Raw genomic sequence first — 22,986 nt, 5'->3', positions numbered from 1 at the left:
TCTTCCTCCTATCTGCCTCTGTCCACATCTACCAAACAACATGGCCTCACTTTTCCTGCTTCCTCTCTTCCTTGTTCTGCGTCTACTGCAGACTGATGTTCTTTCCCATCACCTCCAGAGGAACCTTATTTACCTGGACAGCCAGGTGAGACCTCCAAAATATGGATTCATGTCTGTTCCTGTCTTTATTTCATGCTACTTTTCTTTGCCTGTTTAACAAAAAACTTCTAATCTAAACAAAATATCAACTGATGTTTGGTTTAGCACAAGTGAAACATGGTGCAGAGTGTGTTAAGCTTGTTAGAGCATGACATAGATCATCATTTCCACTTAAATGTGGACCTCCATACTATTATGTAAGATGGTTTAAGTGTATCACCTCACTCTACATCCATATTTAGTCTTCTAAATTTACAGCACACTGAAATAAAATGAAACCAAGCACAGTCTGGAGGGCAGGAAATCAATATGAAAACTTTGGGTTTGCAGTGAAATATTCACCAGTAAAAGTAAAAGACTGCACTACAGCAAATTAGCTACAATATGCATGAACACTGCATAGTTCCTTGAAGGATAGATACTGAAATAGCTATCACAGTGATGCTGTTGTAATTTTCAGCGGTTATATATGCACAGCGCTTGGAGCTGTATTAAACATCACTCGCAGCCTTATTTGTATGTGCCCAAGTGCAGCAACACTCAGCCGTGCTGATTGCTTGCAAATGTCAGTCTTGTACACTCCAGACAAGAACATCTCAAACAAAAAACCAAGGGAAAGTGCTGGAAAGTAAATTTCAATGTCAAAATCCTCTTTCAGTGGAGGCTTTACAGAAAACAAAGATAAGAGCAGGAATTTGGTTTCCAATATGTTAAAGATGACTATAGTGTACAAGCACTAGATGAAAAAGTTATTTAACTGTGACTAATTTATCCTGTTTTTGTCCTGCTGCAATCTCATTAACACTGTATTGCAGCATGCTCAGTGTGCCGGGCTGATTGGAAGATTAACCAGTCAACAGTTCACAGAGATATGCCCTGATCATGGCAGGCATCTAAATGTGCTGTTTATTTTTGGCCCATGGGTTAGAATTCTCTTTCCCACAGTTCTTGCATTATTGAGTATGACTGCTTTGCTCTGAAAAGGTCATGTGCTCTGGGAAGAGAGTAGCTATGGACAGGCTATGTAAGAGGGAGCGACTAGCAGTTTGGCTGCTAATTGGAAAAAATTTAAAAACACTTTTTCACTAAGTACAAATAGTCTATTTATGGAGCTGTTCTTCTGTAAAAGACTTGGTCAAACGTGTTTTTCATCTGTCAGTTATCTTGATTCAAGTACATTAAAGATAGTAGAGCAGTGTATTCACCAATTAGCCTGTTTATTTCAAAACTTATAACTTATACAACTGAATATGACACAGAACTGTGTGTACACAAGAGTAACATAGCTTTTTAGTGTGTGTGTGTGTGTGTGTGTGTGTGTGTGTGTGTGTGTGTGTGTACATGTTTTTATATGGTTGTGTGGACTTATGTTTGAAACCATCTTTGTGAGGACATTTTATTTTCAGAGGGCTGGTTAAGACTTGCTTTTAAGGTTTAGGTTAGACTGAGGTTTAGATTAATGTTATGGTAAGGTTTGGGGTTAGGCATTTTTTTTGTGTTAGTTAAGGGGCAAGGAAATGCATTATTTCAATGAGTGTCCTCACAACTATAGAAAGACCAACGGATGTAATAGTGGGTGTTACTGGAGTTACAGCAGGTAAAGTTGTTAGTGCAGAGTGAGTCACACCGGGGCCGGAGTTTGGTAATGCTCTCGATTTGAAGACAGATCAACATTGGTTGATAATGTGGATCTGGCCCAGCTTCATATGTCTTGCTTTTTCAAAACTGAAAGGATTCATGGAAACCTCTAGTGCATCATATTAAGTGAATTTAAACCAATGGCTGCCTGAAAACACACTTAAAAATGTCAAACCTTTGATGTGCTTTGGAAAATACTCAAAAATAATTAGGTATTTGTAATAAATTGGCCAATGCAAAAATGTGGCAAGGTTAAAACCTCTCAAAAACATTGCCATTCCTGGCTGAATTCAACTACTTGCTTCCTGTTGTTGCAATAGATTTCATGTTAGAAAAGCTCAAACTTGATCATTCCCCTATAAGGCTTTAAGTAACGTTCCTCAAGTTTAAGGTTGGGGTTAAGGGTTAGGGTTGATCAGAAATTGTTAGGGTCAGGATTGATCAGTGAGGGTTGGGGTCAGCATTAGAGATGATCAGTAAGCTATAGAGTAGAACACTTACAGCTGTGTTGTTACACCACTGTATCCTCTTTCTCCATGGTGCTCCACTAGACGAAGGAGAATGAGCCTCTAATCTTCATGATTCACACTATGATCGAGAACTCGGCACCAAGGCCACAACTCTACCAGCAAGTAAGGTCTTTGGCAGCTCTGGTTTGAGACAGTGTCAAAGGAATCTATTTGTCTTTTGACAGATTGTATATGTCACAGTTGTTGGGTCAAAAGCTCATGGCAATCATGCAATTGTTAGTTCGTCCATTTTCAAAGGTTTTGATAAAAACAAAATTTGAGCTTTGAGGTGTTTTCTCAACAACAGATACATTTCAGTGTACTTAAATTGAAGAGTTCCATCTCAAAGAGAAATGACTAATGTACATAAAGTATACACACATTACAGCCACCATAAACTCCATGTAGCTTGGGGTTTGTTTTCCCAAATTGGAATCATCTGTTGTTGCTCAAGGAACTCTTTAATTTGAGTTGACTGAGTTAAATCTGACTCAAACCAGACCTTTGCCCTGGTAGCCCAGTCATTGTGTATTCACGTCTTCCCCTTCACCATCAACCTCTTGTTTCACCACTTTGGATGCAGTCAGTCCGTCCATCAGCTAGTTGCTACTTAGCAGTCTTTCCCAGATGTCATCTCAGCGTTATTTAAAATGTATATGAAGTTGTTTTTGGTTCCAGCACGTCTCATTTCATTGCTTTGTGTTAGATGCTGCTGGGTCTGACCTGAAGCGAGCATGGCTTATGGTGTCATAGTCATGGACTTCTCCTACCACCATCTATCCTCATACAACACTGTTCACTTTGGAAATACTTACACTGATTGGATGAGTTAGTCTTAAAAGTTCATTTTTAAGTTCATTCACTTAAATGGGAAAATATCAGTCATCTCACTTTACTATCTAAAAGAAATAAATAATGAGTGGATCTCTCAAAATCCTGAACTACACCTTTAAGAAATTCAGAGTCCTCTCTTGACAGTATATTCACAACTCTGGATTTCCTCCAGTTTATATGAGGTAAACCAGGGAAGCAAACATATGTTTAGTTGCAACTGTGCTCAGTGCTTTGCTGCAACCTTTGCAGGGGGTCAGCTTGCTCCAGTTTCATTGCTACATTAGGCTGCAAACAAGTACATCCACTGTAAAACCTCAGCACAGCATTGATGCCCCCATCAGCAATAGTGTTACCCACATCCTGCTGTGAAGTACTGACTAGATCAGTTTAAAGGTGACTTTTAGGAAAACTGAACATTACTTTAAAATACAGACCCCCTGTAATCAATTTAATCATGACTCACTAAACCCTCCAGTAGGTTGCATTGTATTCAAATGATTCTGTTTGAAGTACAAGGTTCCACTTTAATGCAGCCTCTGGATCCCCTGTGTGTGGGTTTGTACCATCACCTCTCAGCTGTATTTCCTGCAGCAGAACATTGTAATGTGGATTGGGGAATTGTCAGAGAACGTTATCACGTTACACCAGACTACTCTGTCTGCCTGCATCTATCACTTACTGTCTGAACCAACAGCCGTTCTTTAATTTTTTTGGGACACATCAGTCGCTGCAGGGTAGTTTATGCTATGTAAGAAAGCTGTTCTGTTACATTATACAGGTGTACTCAATCTGTTGTGGTAGCAGGCTCTTCTTTTTTTTTGCTGCCATGGATGTGTTTCTCAACCGTGTTTTCCATTCAAATGGACAGACCGATCCTGTAAATCCCAGTTAATGATCTGCATGATTCCACAACAGGTTTTTCTCCATCCCTCAACCTGTCAAAGAAATGTGGGTTTCACATTATGTGGATTTTACTAAAACTTCTCAAAGTGATCAGTGCACATAAACAAACCGTGGACAACACGCAGCAGCGGATTAATTGAAAACCTAAGGTTGTTATAATCACTTAATGGTTCACCTATGCTCTACGCTCTTTGCATAGGCCAGAAAATTTTGCCCTGAGTTCGGTCTCTCAGGCAGACTTCATGCAGCCCCAGCCTGCCTCAGTGGGATTAACTGATCTGGATTAAAACAGGAAAAACATCCACAAAAAATTATTAATTAACATGCATTTATATTAACCTAACAAATAACACATTATAATGAAAATGTTCTTTGCTGCTTCATCGAGTCTAACATTCAAGAAATATGGCCTTAATTTCTGCATTATTACACACTAACCCTGAAAATTCCATTAAGTTTCATTGATAGAGAAGTGAGATTGAGATAACACTGTATTTACATCTGTAACCACAAGACAGTGAAGTGCTGCCTTTTCTTTGACTGATGTTCAGTCATTGTGTCTCTTAACTAAAAATAAAAGCTTCCTGTCAGAGCTTCACCAATCGCAGGGATAGAACGGCCCCTATGTGGCATGAAACAAGGGCAAAAAAATCCAACAAACTAACAAATGAAGTAAACGAAGCTTAAAGATCCTCTCCATGTTTGAAGATAGATTAAAAATTTGAATGATAATTAGTGTCTGACATGTTTTTCCATAAAAAAAAGTTTGACTACCTGTGTAGAAACTGAAAAGATTGAGAGGAAATATATGAATACACAAACATGTTTTATTTGAAAAGTTGAAGTTTCCACATTGCACTTTTGTAACCTGGACCAGGATTGGCTTATAAACAAATTGTGATGTTACAAATCTCCAGATAACTGCCTTAAACTCACAGGAAATGTTTCCCCCTTCAGTGTCCAGCTGGAGACAAATTCTGAACATCCCTTATTCCGTAGGGTGAAGGTCAAACATCCAAGAGAAGTAATGTTGACCGAAAGACATTTTCAGATTCAAACTGTAAAAGCAGTGATGTGCACGTCCTTTCTGTCACCAGGGAAATTACACTCTTGCATTTGATTCATATATATAATAATGTGGGGCTTAATTTTATCTTTATTAGTGTGTATGTGTCCTCCCAGGCTGCACCTCCCTCTGTCTTTCTCTGCATTATAATTCTCAGCTAGAACATCCCCGGTGACACCTGGGTAAACAGCTTCAAGGGAAATTACAGAAGATTAGTGAACATGCACAGAGCACTCATCCCTTCATCCCCTCACTCGCTGCCTCTGGAATCAACAGCAGGAGGCAAATTATGAAGAGTTTCTTTCCTCAATCTGCAGCACCATAACAAAACTCTATTTATATCACACATATGATTGAATTATTGTGTTTTCAGAAGGATAGCAGATTAGTTTTTCCTTTGTTGACTGGATCCTGGGGGAAAAAATGAGTAAAAAATGGAGATATCAGCATTATTTGTTTCCCTTAAATTGCATAAAGCAGCAGTTTGGGTAGAGAACTCTTCACGGCTGGAGCGCTCTGCTCTCCATCCTGACTGATGTGTTGGTGTCGCCCCCTGCTGCCTGTCTCTGACTGTGCCTCTTTTTCAGATCAGCCCAGATGACTATAAGGATGGCGCCCTCGTCCAGCGCACAGAGGAGGCCGACATAGACGTAAGACAAGCGTGGCCTTCAGTAACACAGTTTATAGGTTTCAAATAAAGTTTAGTTGATGTGCGTGTTTGTGTGTGTTAGACCAAACTGAGCAGACTGTGTGAGCAGGACAAGGCGGTGAGGATGCAGGAGGAGAAGCTGCAGCAGCTACACAGAGAGAAGGTACTGCTGGCAGTGTGTGCATTCATGTTTTTGTCTTGTGCCAGGCTCATATGTGCAATAATAATTATTTGTGTGTGTGTGTGTGTGTGTGTGTGTATGGCAGCACACTCTGGAGACGGCCCTGCTCTCAGCCAGTCAGGAGCTGAGCGAACAGAGCGGCTCCAGCGCTGCAGCCACACAGAGCCTGGTCCAGCAGAGAGACGTGCTGCAGAACGGCCTGCTCAGCACCTGCAGAGAGCTGTCCAGAGTCAACACTGTGAGCGCACCTCAACACACACACACACACATGCTGACACACACATCATCGCAGGACAGGCGGAGGAAGATTACTGATGAACTGTTCATGTGAGGGCACCTCCACACTGGCAGTTTGGTCGATTTCTGCTCGTGTTTCATCTGAAATGTGCTAACAGGAACAGAGTCCTGTACTTGTGAAACATACAGGTGTTTGGTCCTAATTATATGTTGCTTCATGGAGGTCAACTTAATACCCCTCAAATTCATTTAAAGGATTATTTCACCAAACTACCAAAAAATAAATGAACTACAATGGCACTCATACTAACGATGAGTGGATCAGCTCTGATGTCATCCAAATCTGAATCATTTAGAGGCCCACACCTGATCACACATTACCATTATTTCTCAGAGGGATATTACACTGAAGTTGGCAGGTTTTAAACACACAAAATAGACTTGTCCATTTTTGGAAAAATAAAAATGGCAATCAAAAAATCCTGCAAACAATTTATTAGCAACATTTTTGTCCTAGACCTTCGACAGGCAAAAAAAAAAAAAAAAAGTCAAACAGTGTGTGGGATTTTCTGATTGCCACTTCGGGTCCGCTCATCCTGCTCCTGCACACCAGCCTCACCAGAGAGATGTGCAAAGTTTCTCTCCTGCTTTGAAAATGAAAATGGCAGCAGGTATTTCCACAACAGCCTGAACACAGGCTGACATTTCAATTCTGAATGTCTCTGCTACTTCCTGACCACAAACACTTGATAAGCTCATAAGAACAAGTTCAGGAGTCCAGACACAGCGTCTAATTTGTGCACGGTGATAATGAAGCTTGATATATGTTCACATATGTTCAGTATTTTCCTCATACATTACATATTATTTCACTAGGCTCCAACTCATCTGCTGTTAATCAAGATGTTCATATTTATGGCTTGGCATGCACTATTCATGCATTAACCATAGTGCCTGCAGATCTGCGGATCGCTAGCACATACCTCCAGCATGGCCAAACAATCCTACACACAGAGGCAGTCTGATAACTGATTTGCAATAAAACATAGTAAGTCAAAAAGATCCATATGATATCATGATAAATTGGCAAGAATGTCAAGAAATGCCCTGTCTCACTCATCTGAATAAAAAGATTCCTGGATCTGCCCCTTTAACCAGGCCAGTGTCATAATTCATTGGGTTCAAATCCCTCCAACATGTTTGGTGCAAATCATTTCAGTGCGTTCCTGCTGAAAAACAAACAAACAAGTAAACAAACAGACACAGGTGAAATCATTACCTCCTTGGCTGAGGTAACCCCCCCCCCCCCACCACCACCACCACCACCAACCCCATCGGAAAAGAGTTCCCCACCTCCTGAATCCTAATATCACCCCTGTGAGTAACGGACACAAGATAAATTGCTGCCATTCTGCATCATCGAGCGTAGAGTCATAAAGAATCTTCCTCTGGTTGTATTTGTAAGATGCTGACGGCCATTTTTGTTCCATTAGTGATGTGAAGTCAGGTCAGAGTCAAGGATAACACCCTGGTTTACTGACCTGTGTGGGGAGGGAAAGGGAGAGATATGTTTTATTGAGAATATATCTCTTGCACTGGAAAAGAAGGAACTTTGCGGAGCTGCAAGTGGCACACACACACACACTAACAACACACACACACACACAGATTCTTGTGACCCTGATGTTGGCTGGTGTCCTGGTTTCAGGAGTTGGAGCGCTCCTGGAGGGAGTACGACAGGCTGGAGGCAGATGTCACTCTGGCCAAGTCCAACCTGCTGGAGCAGCTGGAGGCCCTGGGCAGCCCACAGGTAACAGACACACACACACACACACACACACACACACACACACATATATATATACTTTCTGGGGCGATCAAGCTTGTAACAGCATTTCTGTGTGTGTGTGTGTGTATGTGTGTGTGTGTCCTCAGACAGAGCCTCCAAGTCAGCGGCACATCCAGATCCAGAAGGAGCTGTGGAGGATCCAGGACGTGATGGAGGCTCTGGCCAAGAATAAACCACAGAGAGCCACAGATAACAGTGAGAGTCTGGAGTGACACATCTCATATCTATCTGATGTGATTTGCCGAGGGGGGGGGGGCAAATCTTTCTGCAGGGACACTTAAACCAGTCTACTTATAGATTTCTCTGTTCCTTTATTTTGGGTATGAAAAGCTGTTTGGGACGTGAAAGGAAACGTGGCCTGAGCACACGGCTACAGATGCTTTTTCAGGTGTCTTTGTTCTGGACAATGCTAATGTCCCTCTCCTCTTCTCTCCATGTTCCCCGTGCTCAGCAGATTTCCCTGGTTCCAAACCTCTCTCCAGTCTTCAGAAGAACGAAGTAAGAACATCCAAACTACACCACACTCACTCTCAGCTGATTTCAGTCATGTGTGTGTCTTAAAACCCTTTCTGAAGGCAGACTGTGATTTTGCTGTAGTAACCAACAGATGTGTGGTGGTGTTACATCATAAAGGTTAGACTGACTGACTGACTCATGGCTATGGGCTTCCATTTGTGCCAAAAATATGTCCACATACACTCTATGTATGTCGACTGAACATGTGACAAAATATTTGTGTGTCTGTTCAACTTTGAACTGAACTGAAGTTGTAACAAAACTATTTTAACAACCAGGTTGTGTCAATTCAACTTCATATAAACTTTAGTCGTCTAGTTGCACTCCCTGTCGTCTGACTGTTTTGTTGTGTGTTGTCCTGATGACATAAATTAAATATCTGGATAACATGTACAACCACATGTTGTGAACAGACATAGACAAATGTTTCGTCACATGCACAGTCGACATAGACAGTGTGCATGTGGACATATTTTTGGCACAAACACTTCTCCATAAATGTCCACCAGATTCACCAGGAATAGTCTCAGCACTGAATCATAGTTTTTACACTACAGACCATTACACAAAGCACACTAAAAGTGTTGATTTCCCTCACAGACACACAGCCTCTGTGCTCTATGAAAATGAACTTGCTGATTGTAGAAACTTGCTTGAGGCAGCTAATCTATCACAGTGACCTTTTTTACTAACACAAATGTGGGATACACAAACAGGGAATGATTAGAAAAATCCTTGTAGGTGATTAGCACTCAAAAATCAACTCAGTTTCTCCAGTTGTTACTGAACTCTACAGTGTAATATCTGTGTTTCTGAAATAGTCATGAAATCCTGAATCTAATGGAAATGTGTGACTCATCTAGCAGCTGAACTCACTCATGACATCCTTGGAAATGGAAATCAAACATTGTTCAGAAAGTTGGTCCCAACACTGTTGCAGGCGTTCCCACTAATGACTGTCACTTGCAGGTAGCTTTGCCTTCTCAGACCTGCTCCATGGGGTTTAAGTCTGGAGGCTGTGCTGGTCTTCAGTCATGCAAAGCCATCGTCTAGTTCTGTTCTTCTGAGGATAAACTAGTCTGTATATACAGCACTAATGCATCAGAGGGTCTAGTAACACTTTGTTCTAACACTGTCTTTGTGCAGGCAGAAGGTTTGTGAGTCATCAACCTTTGGGAATTCTTTACATCAACTTTCAAGCTTCAAAGCTGGAAGTTCACCAGCTTCTTCATCCCTCAAAAAGCCTGTTTTCTATCATATTCACAGGATTTTTCAGTTTTTAGTGACCTGAACTTTTTTTTTTAACCTCCAGCAGTTTACAGCTGACCTTTGTAACATTTAACATTTTTCACTGGACTTGCTGAGATTTCAGTAGAAACTGTAAAAGTGGGTGTAATCTAACACTTTTGGGCAGTGCCAGTGTTGTCTTCCAGGTTATATTTTTGAATATTGTTGTTTTTAATAATGTTACTTTGCCTTACAGAAGCTGAGTGCAATGCAAGTGAATTTTCTGCCTTGTGTTTTTTTGTGAGAATTTGACCCCTACAGCCATCCATAGACAGTTATAAGTTTTGTGGCCTTTACTGTTTTGGTTCAGCGTCACCACTTTCATCATCCATGTCTCAGGCAGCTGTTTTCAGTGGAAAAGCTCTGATAAACCACCTGATAGCCAGAGAAATGTGGAGTTGGTGGAGACCAAAACAGAGCTCAAAGGAGAGTAAATGCTGAACTAAGATTCACCATGTGGCCAGAAACAACTTCAGATGAATGCAAATGTTGCTCCATGTCTGTTGGGTGTGTGCGTAGACTGTTTGCTAGCATGTTCACCACATCAGTTTTAAAAGGAATACGTCACAGTTGTGTTTTCAAGTTGCACTGCCCCCAAGTGACCCAGAAAAATCAACAAATGTAGGTTTAAGCTGAAAAATTTTCAGCACATGTCGAGGCGCCTTCACCTCAGTTTGCACGACCTGATTTCAGGTCAACTCGCTTCTTTGCGTTGACCTTTTAACGTTCAGTTTGCTCTCAGTCTGAACACACCCTCAGAGTGTCCTTGAATGCACCTCGTTGTGTTAACTGTCAACAGGCAGTGACGCTGCTGCCACTCAGTCCTCTGAAGGAGGGCAACAGCGTGCCCCCACGCCCACCCCTTCCCCAGTACTACGACTCATCAGAGCGCCCCCCTCACGTGCTCCCCCACCACTCGCACCCCAGCAGCCGCCTGCCCTCCCACGTGCTCCGCCCCGAGGACCGCAAGGCCGGCTCCAGGAACGGAGCGCACAGCGTAAGAGCTGCTGAAATGTTCATGCCCTCCCATGTCAGCTCGCTCCACCCACCTCCTTGGTTTGTGACCGCCATCCATCAGCACTCCCCATCTGGACTCAGCCATTGTCATCATTCTCAGCTCCATCCTAAAGACTGAATTAACATACATATACAGTGACTCATCCCTCAACAAGTGTCATTTTTGGATCAACTCATCTCGTTTTTACCCCTGCTCCATCCAGTCGCCACTGTCACTCACCCACAGCATCACATCTGGGCCTGTTCTGTTCCATACATGGATTCATGTGTGGAATTTCATTGTTGTGGCAGTGATGTTTTATTGTGTAGATTTACAATTTTGTTTAGAGTTTATCTTGTGTTTTTTCATACTCTATAAAAGCCATTTCCAGTGAGATCACAGTGTGGCTGACCACAAGATGTCAACTAGATCAATGATGTTAAGAGATTCACTCTTTAGCTATTTAGAGAAAAGAAAATGCCCACATAGATTTACACAGACAATTAATCTACATTGTGTTGATGTACACATATGTGTGAGGATGTGTGTCTGTGCCCGGCAGCTACCACAGGTGTGTATTCTGACCCTGAGCTTCTCCCCTACCCCGACCCCCCACCCCACCCCCCCACCCCCCCACAGCAAGCTCCAGACTACCGGCTGTATAAGAGCGAGCCTGAGCTGACCACAGTGAAGGAGGAAGTGGACGAGGCCAATGGCGAGGACAAGGACAAGACGGAGACCGCTGCTGAGAGTAAAGACACCACAGCTTCAAAAGGTACCCCTCCCAAACTGATACATTTTCAAAATAAAACAGTAGTGATGTCTTATTATCATGTTTTTCTTCTTCGGTGAAACGGAGCGTGGTTAAATGTTCTGCCACATCATGTGCAATTAGTCCGACTGCAGTGTCTGTTTGCTAATGTGTAAGTGACAGCTTTCCACACTGTCCCTCCATCAGTGCCCCCCTACCCGGTGGGTATCGTCCCTCCGAGGACCAAATCTCCCATGAGCCCCCCTGAGTCCTCCACCATCGCCTCCTACGTCACCTTGAGGAAGACTAAGAAGTCTGAATCTAGATCAGTAAGTTTTGCCTTTAGCACCAACAGAGGCACAAAACGTGTTTAGATAAAATGACTCAATTCTAATCCACAGATGTGTCAGAAACAGCCCAGAGGATTTCTGCATAGATCATGTTTGCTAGTGTCGCCTGACAGTGAACCGTTTCCCCTTCAGCTTCACTGCGCTGCAATTTCCTGCTCAAGCCTCTGTCCTGCCTTCTGTGTTGATTTAGTGATCACACATACTGTTTTCTTTTTAGTATTTGTTTTTGTTGCCTTAAAGGGTTAGCACTAACATTAGCATTAGCAGTTACTTAATCCAGCTGTGATACAGCATGGAGTAAAGTGAACAGTAAACAGTGAGGCTGACATCAATGAGAACAAATTACAAACAGTAATGCTGTATCATTTCCCATCGGTCCCTTTTGCCTAGGTATGCAATTTAATGTATCCAGTCCAGGAATGGCAGACCATGCACTGAAAAGTGTTACATACAGAGGAAATACATTAAAGGCTGTTGCAGAAAAAAATGCATGTGTGATCAAAAATGGGGCTTTGATTTCATCAATTCAGAACCCCATAGAAGGGCCAGTACTGCCCTCTCTCTGCATCTACTCTGTTCAGGGAGCGGCAGAGAGGTGGAGCAGAAGTTTGTTATCGAGACAGGGGCTGTGGGCTGCAACTTCCTCTCTGAGTGATCATTTTACAAGTAAATATAGCTGAAATCACAGCTCAGTCTTTGTCTTTAATTTATGTTATTAGTGATTAGTGACAGTGACGACGTCGTGGTTACAAAATCAGGATTTTAGCTGCAGCAGAGCAGCAGTTTGGAAATGACTCAGAAGTTAACAATGGGGTGTTTTTCAGTCACTATTTAAAACTTGTTCCATTGTCTGACAACAGAGACAGAAAAACATGTAAATGAGAACAGCTTAATTGTGAAGTCAGCTGTATTAATACTGCATATGGGAGCACAGAGAGGAGGAGAGAAGCAAATACATGAACAATCCAGCCATTTATTAGGTGTTGACCTGGTCTTATTTAACTGAGCCATTATTTGATAACCAACTTTTACTGAATAATTTACAGTAGTAGGCAGTGATATGAGGTGCAGTACAAAAGTGTGCAACTATACCTACAGTGCACTGCCATGCCCTCAGATATGAGACACACATGCAGACTCTAAACCTTCTGCTGCAGTGTTGAACTCAGCAGTGCAAGAGCTGAACAAAACAGACAACATACTAATATCATTGCCAAGCAAAGGTCAGGCAGCTACAAAAACCAGCAGGAGTCGCCCTCCGAGGGAGCGTCAGTGTGTGCATTTTGTAAACCGACGCTATCGAATCAAAAACATTTGTTCCTGTGCAGGACCGTCCCAGGAGTGCAGTGGATCAGACGGGCTTTGGGGAGCGAGAGGTGGGCAGAACGAGGATGAGTGTGGAGGAGCAGCTGGAGAGGATCAGGAGAAACCAGGAGGCCTCATCACTCCGAGAGAAGAAGAGGGAAACCCCATCGCGCTCACCCTCCTTCAGCAAAGACAACCCCTTTGTTATCATGCAGGTGATGTCACACCCCAGACACACACACACACACACACACACACACACACACACACAAGCATATATACATGTAAGCCTTAATTAGACTGCTTTAGCTTACAAACAGGCTCTTGTGTTTACCATGGGCCCTGAAAACTGTCAGACATTTTCAGTTTGTTAATTAATTAGATTAATGTAATTGCAGACCCGGGCCCAGGCAGAGGGTGCCTGCGCAGACCCTATGGAGCTGCAAGCAGCTCTGCAGCAGCTGAAGGTGGCGGAGCAGAACAGGACAGCTGAGGCTGCTGGGACTCACACAGAGAGACTCACACTGACTGCACCACAGGTACATGGGAGATTTGATTAAAAGTGTTTATATCACAGTCACATTCAATAAGTTGTTAACTTCATCTACTGGAAACCAATTCCAACTGTAGCTAAATGAGACATTACATTTTCATGCAAAACAAATGCAACTTTTCAAAAACCTTGACAAGATAAAGTGCAAATCTACTGTCAAGCAAACAGCTGATCGATGACAGGATTCTCTCTCCACGTCCAGGGGCTGCTGAGAGCAGAGGAGGCGAAAGATGACAAGTGTGAGGAAGTGCAGCAGGGCCGGGGCATGACCCTGCAGAGTGTGAAGGGGCTGCAGGATGAGACCAACAGCATAGTCAATGAGGTAGGCCACTGCGGAGACACACTGTGGACAGATAGGTTTGTCATTCATTCTCATTTCCTTCAACAGTTTTCTTTCCTTGAAGGTTAAACATGAAATGACTTGAGATGCCATTAAAGGAGAAGGCTGGATAAGTGTGTTACTCTGTTTTTCTTATTGTCCCAAACCAAGGATGTGATGGATCATCTCTCAGTGTGCTCTCTGACGTCCCTGCTCTGTCTGTGGCTCTCAGCTGCTTCTGTATCCTAAAAAACCACCTCATTGATGTGTGGTTCCATTTGTTTTTAAAAGGCTCAGTAAGATCCGAGAACAGCTGGTCTTTGCAGTTTTTAGAAAATGTTACTCAAACAGGAAGAAGCATTTGTTAGGCACTATTTTCAGCACGTGGATTAATCCACATTTGGTGCGCTAGTGAGTATTTTTGGCAGCAGGATGGCATGTGTGGGAGTCAATGGCTCAGAGAAAGAAGATATATCAGGCTTTGATCCACACACAGTACTTGTTAGCAGGATGCATTCATTCTTAGTTTGAGTCACAAGCTTGTAGCTGTATTTTTTTCTACACACTGGAAATTAGCAAAAACAAAAAGAAACATAATCAAAGCACTAGCTCATGAACATCTCGAACATATAAAAGGCAAGTCATTTGAAATAAAACACATGGTATCTGTCGATGTGGAAGTCAGCAATTAGTGAAGTGGTACAGTAGCTGGTGCAGTCAGCTGGAGGCTGCAGAGGCAGCAGGTGGTGGAGAATCAAAGGAATTTTATTACACTGCTTAACCATACACTGTTAAATTCACCGTCTGTAATCCCAGCTCTGTCTGCCACGCAGCAGCTAATCGGCCACAGTGGCCGTAACGTCTCTGAATGTAATCTGGGACAATAACAGAGGATTTGTGGGAATGTGGAGGAAGCCAGGTCGGCTTCAAAGGGTTTATCTCCTGGATTCAGCCAGGACTGGGAGCTGGGTCTGGGCTGCTCTCGAGCAGGATGCCACCCTGGAGCCCCAGAGTGTACAGCACCCTCATTCCACAGCAGCACATCATTCATTATTTTATTTCTTTCTTTCTTTTTTCTGTTTTGTCGTCTATTTTTTTTTATAGGGTTTATTTCTCACTTGCTGATTTATTTATTTACATATGCTCCCACTGACTGCTGTTATCAGATATCACATATACGATATATATTTCATCATTTGCCAATATCCACATATATTCTTCTATAGTGATCAATATTTATTTTTTTATTTCAAGTCAGCTTGTTCTTTGACACCATGATGATAGCAAAGACTTGGTGACATAAAAGACAGATCAACAGGCTTGTACAGTTTGCTTTGAATAAAGAGAAAGTTCCTTTTACCAGTACCACGCTTTATGTATATGTGTGTGTGTGTGTGTGTGTGTGTGTGTGTGTGTTTCAGTTGTGTGAGAGTCAGAGGGTGGTGATTCTGGACCTGGGCACAGAGCCTCAGCGTGTGGAGATAGTGAACCTTGAGCCCTTTGAGGATGACGAAAGCAGAGAGCAAGATCTGACCAGCTCACCTACAAACACCACCACTGAGAACAGGTAGGGGTGTGTATGTGTATGTGTGTGTGTGTGTCACATACCCCCACAGGGGGCTGTGATAGGTGCACTCACTTGCTTTGATTGATGAAGGCATGTTTGTCTTCGTCAAGGAAACATAACCCAAAAAAACACCTCAGTTTTCCAGTACATGAAATGAGCTTTTCAGACACGGGAGGCCAGAGGAAGATTCTGTTTGTATTTGCATTTAGATTTGTCACTACGAGTGATATGTTTCTTGTTACATCTGATACATTGTTAAAATCTAGCTTTAACTATGTCTGTCTAATCCAACTGTGGATGAAGTGCTAAGTGTGTGAAACAAGGGTAAAAAGATCCCACATATAAAAAAATGATATGAAGTAGTGATCTGTGTTAGCATCAGAGTCTGACACGTTGTGCTGATTGTAGCTTCCAGACTCCTGAGCCTGAGACGCCCAGCCCAGAGCCCAAGGAGGAGGAGGGAGACATGACGCAACAAACCACCAGAGAGGGGAAGCTGGAGAGGAGCCTGGACTCTTACAACCAGTTTACAGAAGACGACAAGAAACACAACAACAACAACAACATGTTGGCTTGTGAGTGAAGACTCCGTCCCATTACTGCTAAACATCTGTATTCATAGTGTCAAAACTGAGACCACGTTCATTTAAAGGTCCCATATTTGACACTTTTCCTGTGTTTCATTTGAAGTGTTGATATCCATAAGAAGATATATTTGTGGTTTTAAGAGTCAAAAACCATCTCAGTGTAGTTTTACGTCTCCTCTCTCAGACTTCTCTCTGGAGCTCTAGTAACAACAGCAGATTTCAGGTAAACACTCAGAGAAACCACATCCTGCAAGGTTGGATGGTGGGTCCAGGTGGGCGGGGCTTGGCTTGGGGCATGGCTGAGGGCGGTGACTGCTTTGTTGTGACATCACAAAGTTACAGAAGTCCTGACGGCTCATTTTAAGGCTCAGTTTCTGAATACAGGCCGTGAGCATTTCTCTGTGGACTGAGGCTTTGATACTTTCACAGTGTTAATATAGAACCTAGACCTGCTTTATAATCAAAACAGACATGGACATCTACCTTTTTACAATATAGGACCTTTACAGAATGAGGCTTCACACTTCACATGATGAGGTTTTATGGGACCTTTAAACACAAATGTCATCACAATATGGAAATCAACTTTCCATTCTGAACCTCTCAAAGACGCTCTGACATTTGAGAATTTATAATCATCTTCCAAAAGTCATCACATTTATAATCTCTGCTGTCAATCAAACTGTTCACAAGACAAGTCAGTTTATAGCCAAAAATCACAAATCATAAACTTGCTTCAATGGGTTTTACAGCAAAAGACCCTCTCTCCCTGGACCCTCAGTCCTCAGTCCTCTGTGATAGGTCCTGGAATTTAATTTACAATTTTATAGTCTATTATTACACATGTTGGGTTTTTAATAATAAGAACAACTTTATTTGTATGGCACCTTTAAAAACGGGGTTTACAAAGTGCACATAGAAGACATGCAATATATTACAGTGTAACGAAGGAGGGACCAAAACCACACACACACTCATACATGCTTAAAACAGTAAAAGGATGATGAAGAGATAATAAATCATAAATAATAAATAAAAAGATAGAATATTAAAAGATGACATCACATAAAAGCAAGGCTGATTCTGATATTTTTAGAAGACTGTTTGTAGGCAAAAAGCTAAATAAATTCATATAAAGCAGATTTTCCATTATCCATTACATTATCCGTTAGAAGACTTTGGAAGAAACAGCATGTTATGTTCATATCAGTCTCATGTCTGTGGGTACGAACTGGTGTTAGCATTTGGTTAGCCTACATAGCTTAGCATATCAGTTGTGTAGTTTCACTCAAGAAAACAGCAAATGAGCACATTCCTCAATTTCTTCATTGACTGTTAATATTGGTGCTGGTCTGCAGCCTGTAGCACAAATCAAACTGAGCAGGTGTGTGTGTGTGTGTGTGTGTGTGTGTTTGTGTGTTTGTGTGTGTGTGTGTGTGTGTGCGCGCCTCCTTTTACACTGCCAGTGTAAGAATTGACTGAAGTGTCAGAAGGTAAATCCCCGGTGCTTGCCTGCAGGGAGAATTCAGCTCCTCCCTGTCTTCACCCTCACAGCTGCTGCTCCTGAGGCTGGACTTTAACGTCACAGATGTATGTGTGAAGTTTACTGAAGACAAATCAAACTGTTAGTAGAACTTGTTTCAACCTGTCTCGGTGTAGACAGGATCTCTCCACATTGAGCTGACATTCAGTCTTCGCTACGGTACTTTATGTACATGATTTTTAAAATGTTACTGAGGAGCAGAACAAGAGAATAGATGAGTATATTTTGATGGTGAACTTGCATTTAAAATAATGTATTTTTTTGCAATATTTGTGAGCATTTGTGTTAATTTTTAGAATAATAAAAACTAAAGAGTGATATGCAAAAAAAAAAAAAAAAACATAATATAAAATTAGATGAATAAGCCCCAGCTACATTATAAATGGATGGATGGATGGATTATGGGTGATGTAAAATTCACATATTTGGACCTTTTCTGTTTTTAAAGCTCAGTTTTTTTCCATCTGCATTTCTTCACACACCACAACAATATGCAACAAGGTGCCTCATTAGAATGACTGTGTCTTACGGAACATGTGGCTTTCAGGCTGAACTGACGGCGCACTCTAGTGGATAAATAATGGAACTGCAGTGTTTCTAAACCAGGTTTATCTGGATGGATGATCTGACAAGTGTCAGAGCCAGCTTTGAATATTTTGGGAAATAAGTATGTTTGCTTTCTTGCTGAGAGTCAGACGTGAAGATTGATACCACTATGATTTCTCTCCATCAAATATACAGCAACAGCCAGCAGCTAATTACATTAGCATAAGTACTGGAAGCAGGGGGAAACAACACCAACACCACTAAAGTTAACTAATCAACATGTCAGATCTGTTTTGTTTAATCTGTACACAAGCGTAACCACATGATGGTTGTACCAGTGTTATGTGCTGTGGCTGCCATGTTTTTGGCTTAGCTGCAGTAACTTCCTGTTTGTCTTCAGCTGATCTCATCAAGCAAATGAACATTAAATTAGGACGTATTGTGTTTACAGATCTGCTCCACACTTTCTGAAATCTTGACATGTGGAATTTCTAACATTTCACCGCCACTGTTCTGCCCATGGGAGCTAGCACTATACCCACACTATGTAGATATTCTCAGTTGCACTAATGTAAACATGTGTTGTACGTATCACCAGATTAAACGCTCTTCTTTCAGGTTATTGCATCCATTTTCGACAAAAATGTGCTGTAATCCAATGCACAGCAGCATAAACAACTGTAACCAGAAATTGTGTTTGTTTACCTTCAAAGCAGGTGGTCCTTCAAAACTCTCTGTTCACATTTATTGCAAATACTTATGCGGCTGGATGTTTTTTCCCCCCCCACTAGCTTAATTAATGACTGTGAATCTTCCTCACTCACTTCACCCCTCTCGTCTCCTCCCTGCAGCGCAGACCTTCACCTTGGTGAGCAGCGACACGTGAGCGACGCTGGCCTTGACATCCACACTGGCATCCCGTAGAGCCCAAATGTAGCCAGCCTGCACAGAGCATGCTCCACGGCTTCCTGCGTTTACAACAGAACTACTTTGATACTACTGTTACATGCCCACAAGGGGACTGAGCCCGAAAGGATGACGGGCCCCGCTAACGGACTGAACAACACACAAGACGGGCTGCCATCACATCCAGACAGACAGAGAGGCAGATGTACTGTATCTTTAGCACCTATTAGATCTGTTCATACTGATGTTTCCTGAAGCTAAACATTAAATCCACGTTATCATATTTATCCCAAAACGTTCACGCATAAATATAAGATTGTGAAATGGTTTAGTTATAAAAGAGGTCACACATTGCTTAACAACAAACCCTCTTTTTGTTCCAAATGAGTCACCAGCTATGCAGTAACCATTGACCACACATGCTCCATTACTGAAAAACTGAAAAACTCAAGTGTCCTCTGACTAACGAGTGCTCATCAGACAGGGTTCGTGCTGCGTCTGTGTTAGCCAGCTGACAGGAACACCCCTCTATGCACTGGTTCACACCTGGAGGCAGGTGTACCCAGCACAGTCACCGTCTGATTGGTTGGCCACTGGGGCCGTTGATTTCCACTACCCTTTAGCAATGAGGGTAATCCGAGTGCCCCTATGGCACCGGCCTGTTCTGTTCTGCTCCTTCTGTTTTTACAGGTTAGATTTGACAACTTTTTAACAAACTCAACCCCCCCACTTTCTGTCTTGGAGAAAACACTGCTTCTCTCCCTGAATCTTCCCATTTCAGATTCAGTAATGGTTAAACACTGGCTCCTGATGGTTTAACTAATGGGCCTAGAAGAAAAGCTGACAGAGACAATTTTGTCTTTGTCTTTCTTAGTTTTGAGGATTTCTGTCTTTGTTTTTTTATTTTTTTTTTTTTTTATGGACAGAAGCTCTGATAAACCAGGGGTTGAAGAGTTTGCAGATGATGTAGTTCTCTTGGCTTTATCAGACCATGACCTACAGGACCTCCAACTCAGAGTGAGCCAGTTTTGGAAGCAAGCTGACAAGTGAGTTCCCTTGGCAGGGTGGCCGGGCTCGTCCTTAGAGAGGAGGAGCTCAGACCACAAGAAGCCTGGAGTGGAACCATCGCTATTTCCTCTGGAAAGGAACCAGTTGAGGTAGCTCAGGCATCTGACAAGGACGCATCCTGGACACCCTGATCTTTAGTGGTCTTCCAGGTGTGTCCAACTTGGAGCAGGTCATTAGGTAATAATATACACAAAGGAACGGTTAATCACTGCAACACTTTGACTGAGATGGAGACATTTGGTCAGGAATAGGACACTTTTTTTATGTCTATGGGCTGCAGCCTTATACAAACTACTGGCAAACGGATTATTACTTCCTGTTTCACTGATGAATACTGATCACTGCGTTCTGTTTGGCACTCATTAGAGAATCACCTGTCTAGTTGCAGACGGCGATATAAACTCATATTACCAAGTTTTAAAAATGTATATTTTTTGCATTTTCTTTAACATGTAAAGAAAACACTCAACACAGTCCTGTTCAGTCTGTCCCATCCTTGGCTCAGCTGGTCCATTTTCTTATGTTACCACAGACTCTAACTGGGCGTCGCTCTCCTCTTCTTTTCCGTCTTTCTTTTCTTCTCTTTTTAAAGGCTAGAGCTGTAACTATGAAGAATGAAACCATTTCACAATCTTCACTGTATGTAGGACTTGTTTTGGGGGTGATATAGCTCCATAGAAACATATTGCCAAATACATACACACATGTCAATATACAAACCTTTTGATACCGTACTAAGTATTACAGTCAGCTTAACATAATAGCGATTAAAATTAGAGTATTCTACAGGTCAGGAGGAGGGGATGTTAGCTGTTACTGAGCTGCTGGAGGTGAGTGTACAGCTGTATATAGGAGCACGCAGACGGGCTAAGCACCAAAACTCAACACACATGCAGTGCTTTACTTTAACCCCAAAGTGACCGCTGATGGTCTTGGATTTTTAACCTGCTCTGATTTTAATTCTTTGTGTTGATTTGAGACCAGAAGCTCCCTTATCGCTCTATTTTTTTGCACCTGCACCATAACAGATTGTCCTTCATTGGATATAAATATATAAAAAGTATATAAACAAACTTAAAGCAGGTTTTTACTTCAACAAGGTGCCACTTCATGCTGCTGTTTTCCTCTTTTTTATTTTGGACAGAACTAAGTATCTTGCAGAAGTTGTGATTATTTATGTCGAGCAGACAGTCCGTTGGATGACACACACAGTATGTGAATGTTTTGGATTTCCACTCTGCTTTTTTTTTTGTTTTGTTTTGTTTTTTTTAAGTTGTCTCTATTTGTTCTTCTCTCCCTGGTTTACATTAGTTAGAAGATATACAGTAAACAGGCTGAGGACATGACACAGATGAGACATTCTGGGTTTGAATCTGTCCCAGGTGGTGAAGAATCGGTGAATAGCACATGTACGAAGCAATAAGTCGGACTTTGGAGCTCCAGGACGTGAAAGAAATTTAAAAGAGATGTATAAACTGTAAAAACAAATAAAAAGTAAAACAAGATAGCATAATTTATGTACACACTGAAAAGAAGAAGAGCGAATATTATAACTATAAGAGGTTATTATTAATATTATTAGGGTCAATATGCAAAAGGTTCATACCCATCTGTTTTATATCATGTGAAATAAATGTTGATGTTCTTAAAACATGCTAGTAGCTGCTCTTTCTTTTTGTACCATAATGTGACTTGGACTAACCAACCACCGCACCTCCACTGCCCTGATATACTGATCTACAAGCAAACGCATCATACAAGATGATGATGAACCATGGAGAGTGTGTGCAGTGGTTGAAAATGACTGCACAATTAAAAATAATTTCCTAGTGAGTGGGCACTGAGTTGGGACTGTTTTGTCAACTATTCCCAAAGTCAAGAACAAACTTTCATGCAAAAGGCTAAGTGGATCTTGAGATTGTTTAGTTTTCTTATGCAAAACTGATGTGTGTGCATGCACAGAAAATGTATATTTGACCATTATTAATTATTCTAATCACTATCATATATTAATTAATAACCCGTGAACTGAGGTGTGGGATATTTTGTGGCCTAATTTATCTGAAATTGTATAATTATAGAGGACATATTTCTGCATGTTAGCACAGGCAGTACAGGAGGAGGCCTTCATTTGAATGCAACAAGTTGGCCACTCAGGTCAGTGCGGTTCAGAGTGTCCGGGCTGAGTGGGGGGAGTTGGTTTAGGACACGAAGGGCCGCGGTCCCGTCGCGGAGCCTGAAACGGGCGAGAAGCCGCGGCGGCTCCCTCAGGAGGACGCGCCTCTCGGGGGTGAGGACGTGCCTTTTCAGCACTTTCTGAGTCGGGACCATTTCTCTGTTTGTCGGAACACGTGGAGCTGAGAGGCCACAATGCCAAAGATCGTCTATGTTTGCGAAGAGGACTCACTCGTTTGGCAGAGAAAAGCTCAGCGCGCTCCTCCTAGTGGTGCTATGTTTAAAGAACCTTTTTTTTTTTTTTTTTTTAAAGCATTGAAAGCAGACCAACCAGCGAGCTCCTGTCAGACCAATCACAACCATTCATCTAAAACGGGCCGGGTTTGATATGATGACTGACAGGGGCGCGCTGCCAAACCATTTTTGTGAACAACCAAGATGGCTGCCGCTGATATGAGGAGGTCTGTGGAGTCTGCTATGGCCTCAGTGCT

General features: G+C 42.1%; 1 protein-coding gene across 12 annotated transcripts in view; it reads left to right on the top strand.

The window, feature by feature from the left end:
* Positions 1-19,708, top strand: part of LOC139635202 (pleckstrin homology domain-containing family A member 5-like) — a 215,863-nt gene extending 196,155 nt beyond the window's left edge. For 3 of the 12 annotated variants that reach the window (XM_071502289.1, XM_071502284.1, XM_071502293.1), the window contains 17 exons: positions 92-145; positions 2,349-2,429; positions 5,697-5,759; positions 5,841-5,921; positions 6,025-6,177; positions 7,885-7,986; positions 8,112-8,220; positions 8,477-8,523; positions 10,628-10,825; positions 11,465-11,600; positions 11,784-11,905; positions 13,255-13,446; positions 13,630-13,770; positions 13,987-14,106; positions 15,525-15,670; positions 16,079-16,245; positions 19,203-19,708. In XM_071502289.1, coding sequence (XP_071358390.1) covers positions 92-145; positions 2,349-2,429; positions 5,697-5,759; positions 5,841-5,921; positions 6,025-6,177; positions 7,885-7,986; positions 8,112-8,220; positions 8,477-8,523; positions 10,628-10,825; positions 11,465-11,600; positions 11,784-11,905; positions 13,255-13,446; positions 13,630-13,770; positions 13,987-14,106; positions 15,525-15,670; positions 16,079-16,245; positions 19,203-19,270 — 1,980 coding nt within the window. In that variant the 3' untranslated portion in view covers positions 19,271-19,708. Of the gene's footprint in view, positions 1-91; positions 146-2,348; positions 2,430-5,696; positions 5,760-5,840; positions 5,922-6,024; positions 6,178-7,884; positions 7,987-8,111; positions 8,221-8,476; positions 8,524-10,627; positions 10,826-11,464; positions 11,601-11,783; positions 11,906-13,254; positions 13,447-13,629; positions 13,771-13,986; positions 14,107-15,524; positions 15,671-16,078; positions 16,246-19,197 lie in introns of all 12 variants that reach the window. The other 9 variants (XM_071502298.1, XM_071502285.1, XM_071502292.1 and 6 more) reach the window with 6 other exon arrangements.
* Positions 19,709-22,986: the final 3,278 nt, after the last annotated feature.

The sequence above is a fragment of the Trachinotus anak genome, unplaced genomic scaffold, assembly GCF_046630095.1.
Source record: "Trachinotus anak isolate AG129_WGS33_773 ecotype Australia unplaced genomic scaffold, CSIRO_AGI_Tana_v1 ptg000018l, whole genome shotgun sequence".
Classification (NCBI taxonomy): Eukaryota; Metazoa; Chordata; class Actinopteri; order Carangiformes; family Carangidae; genus Trachinotus; species Trachinotus anak.
This window is presented reverse-complemented; position numbering and strand designations above follow the sequence as displayed.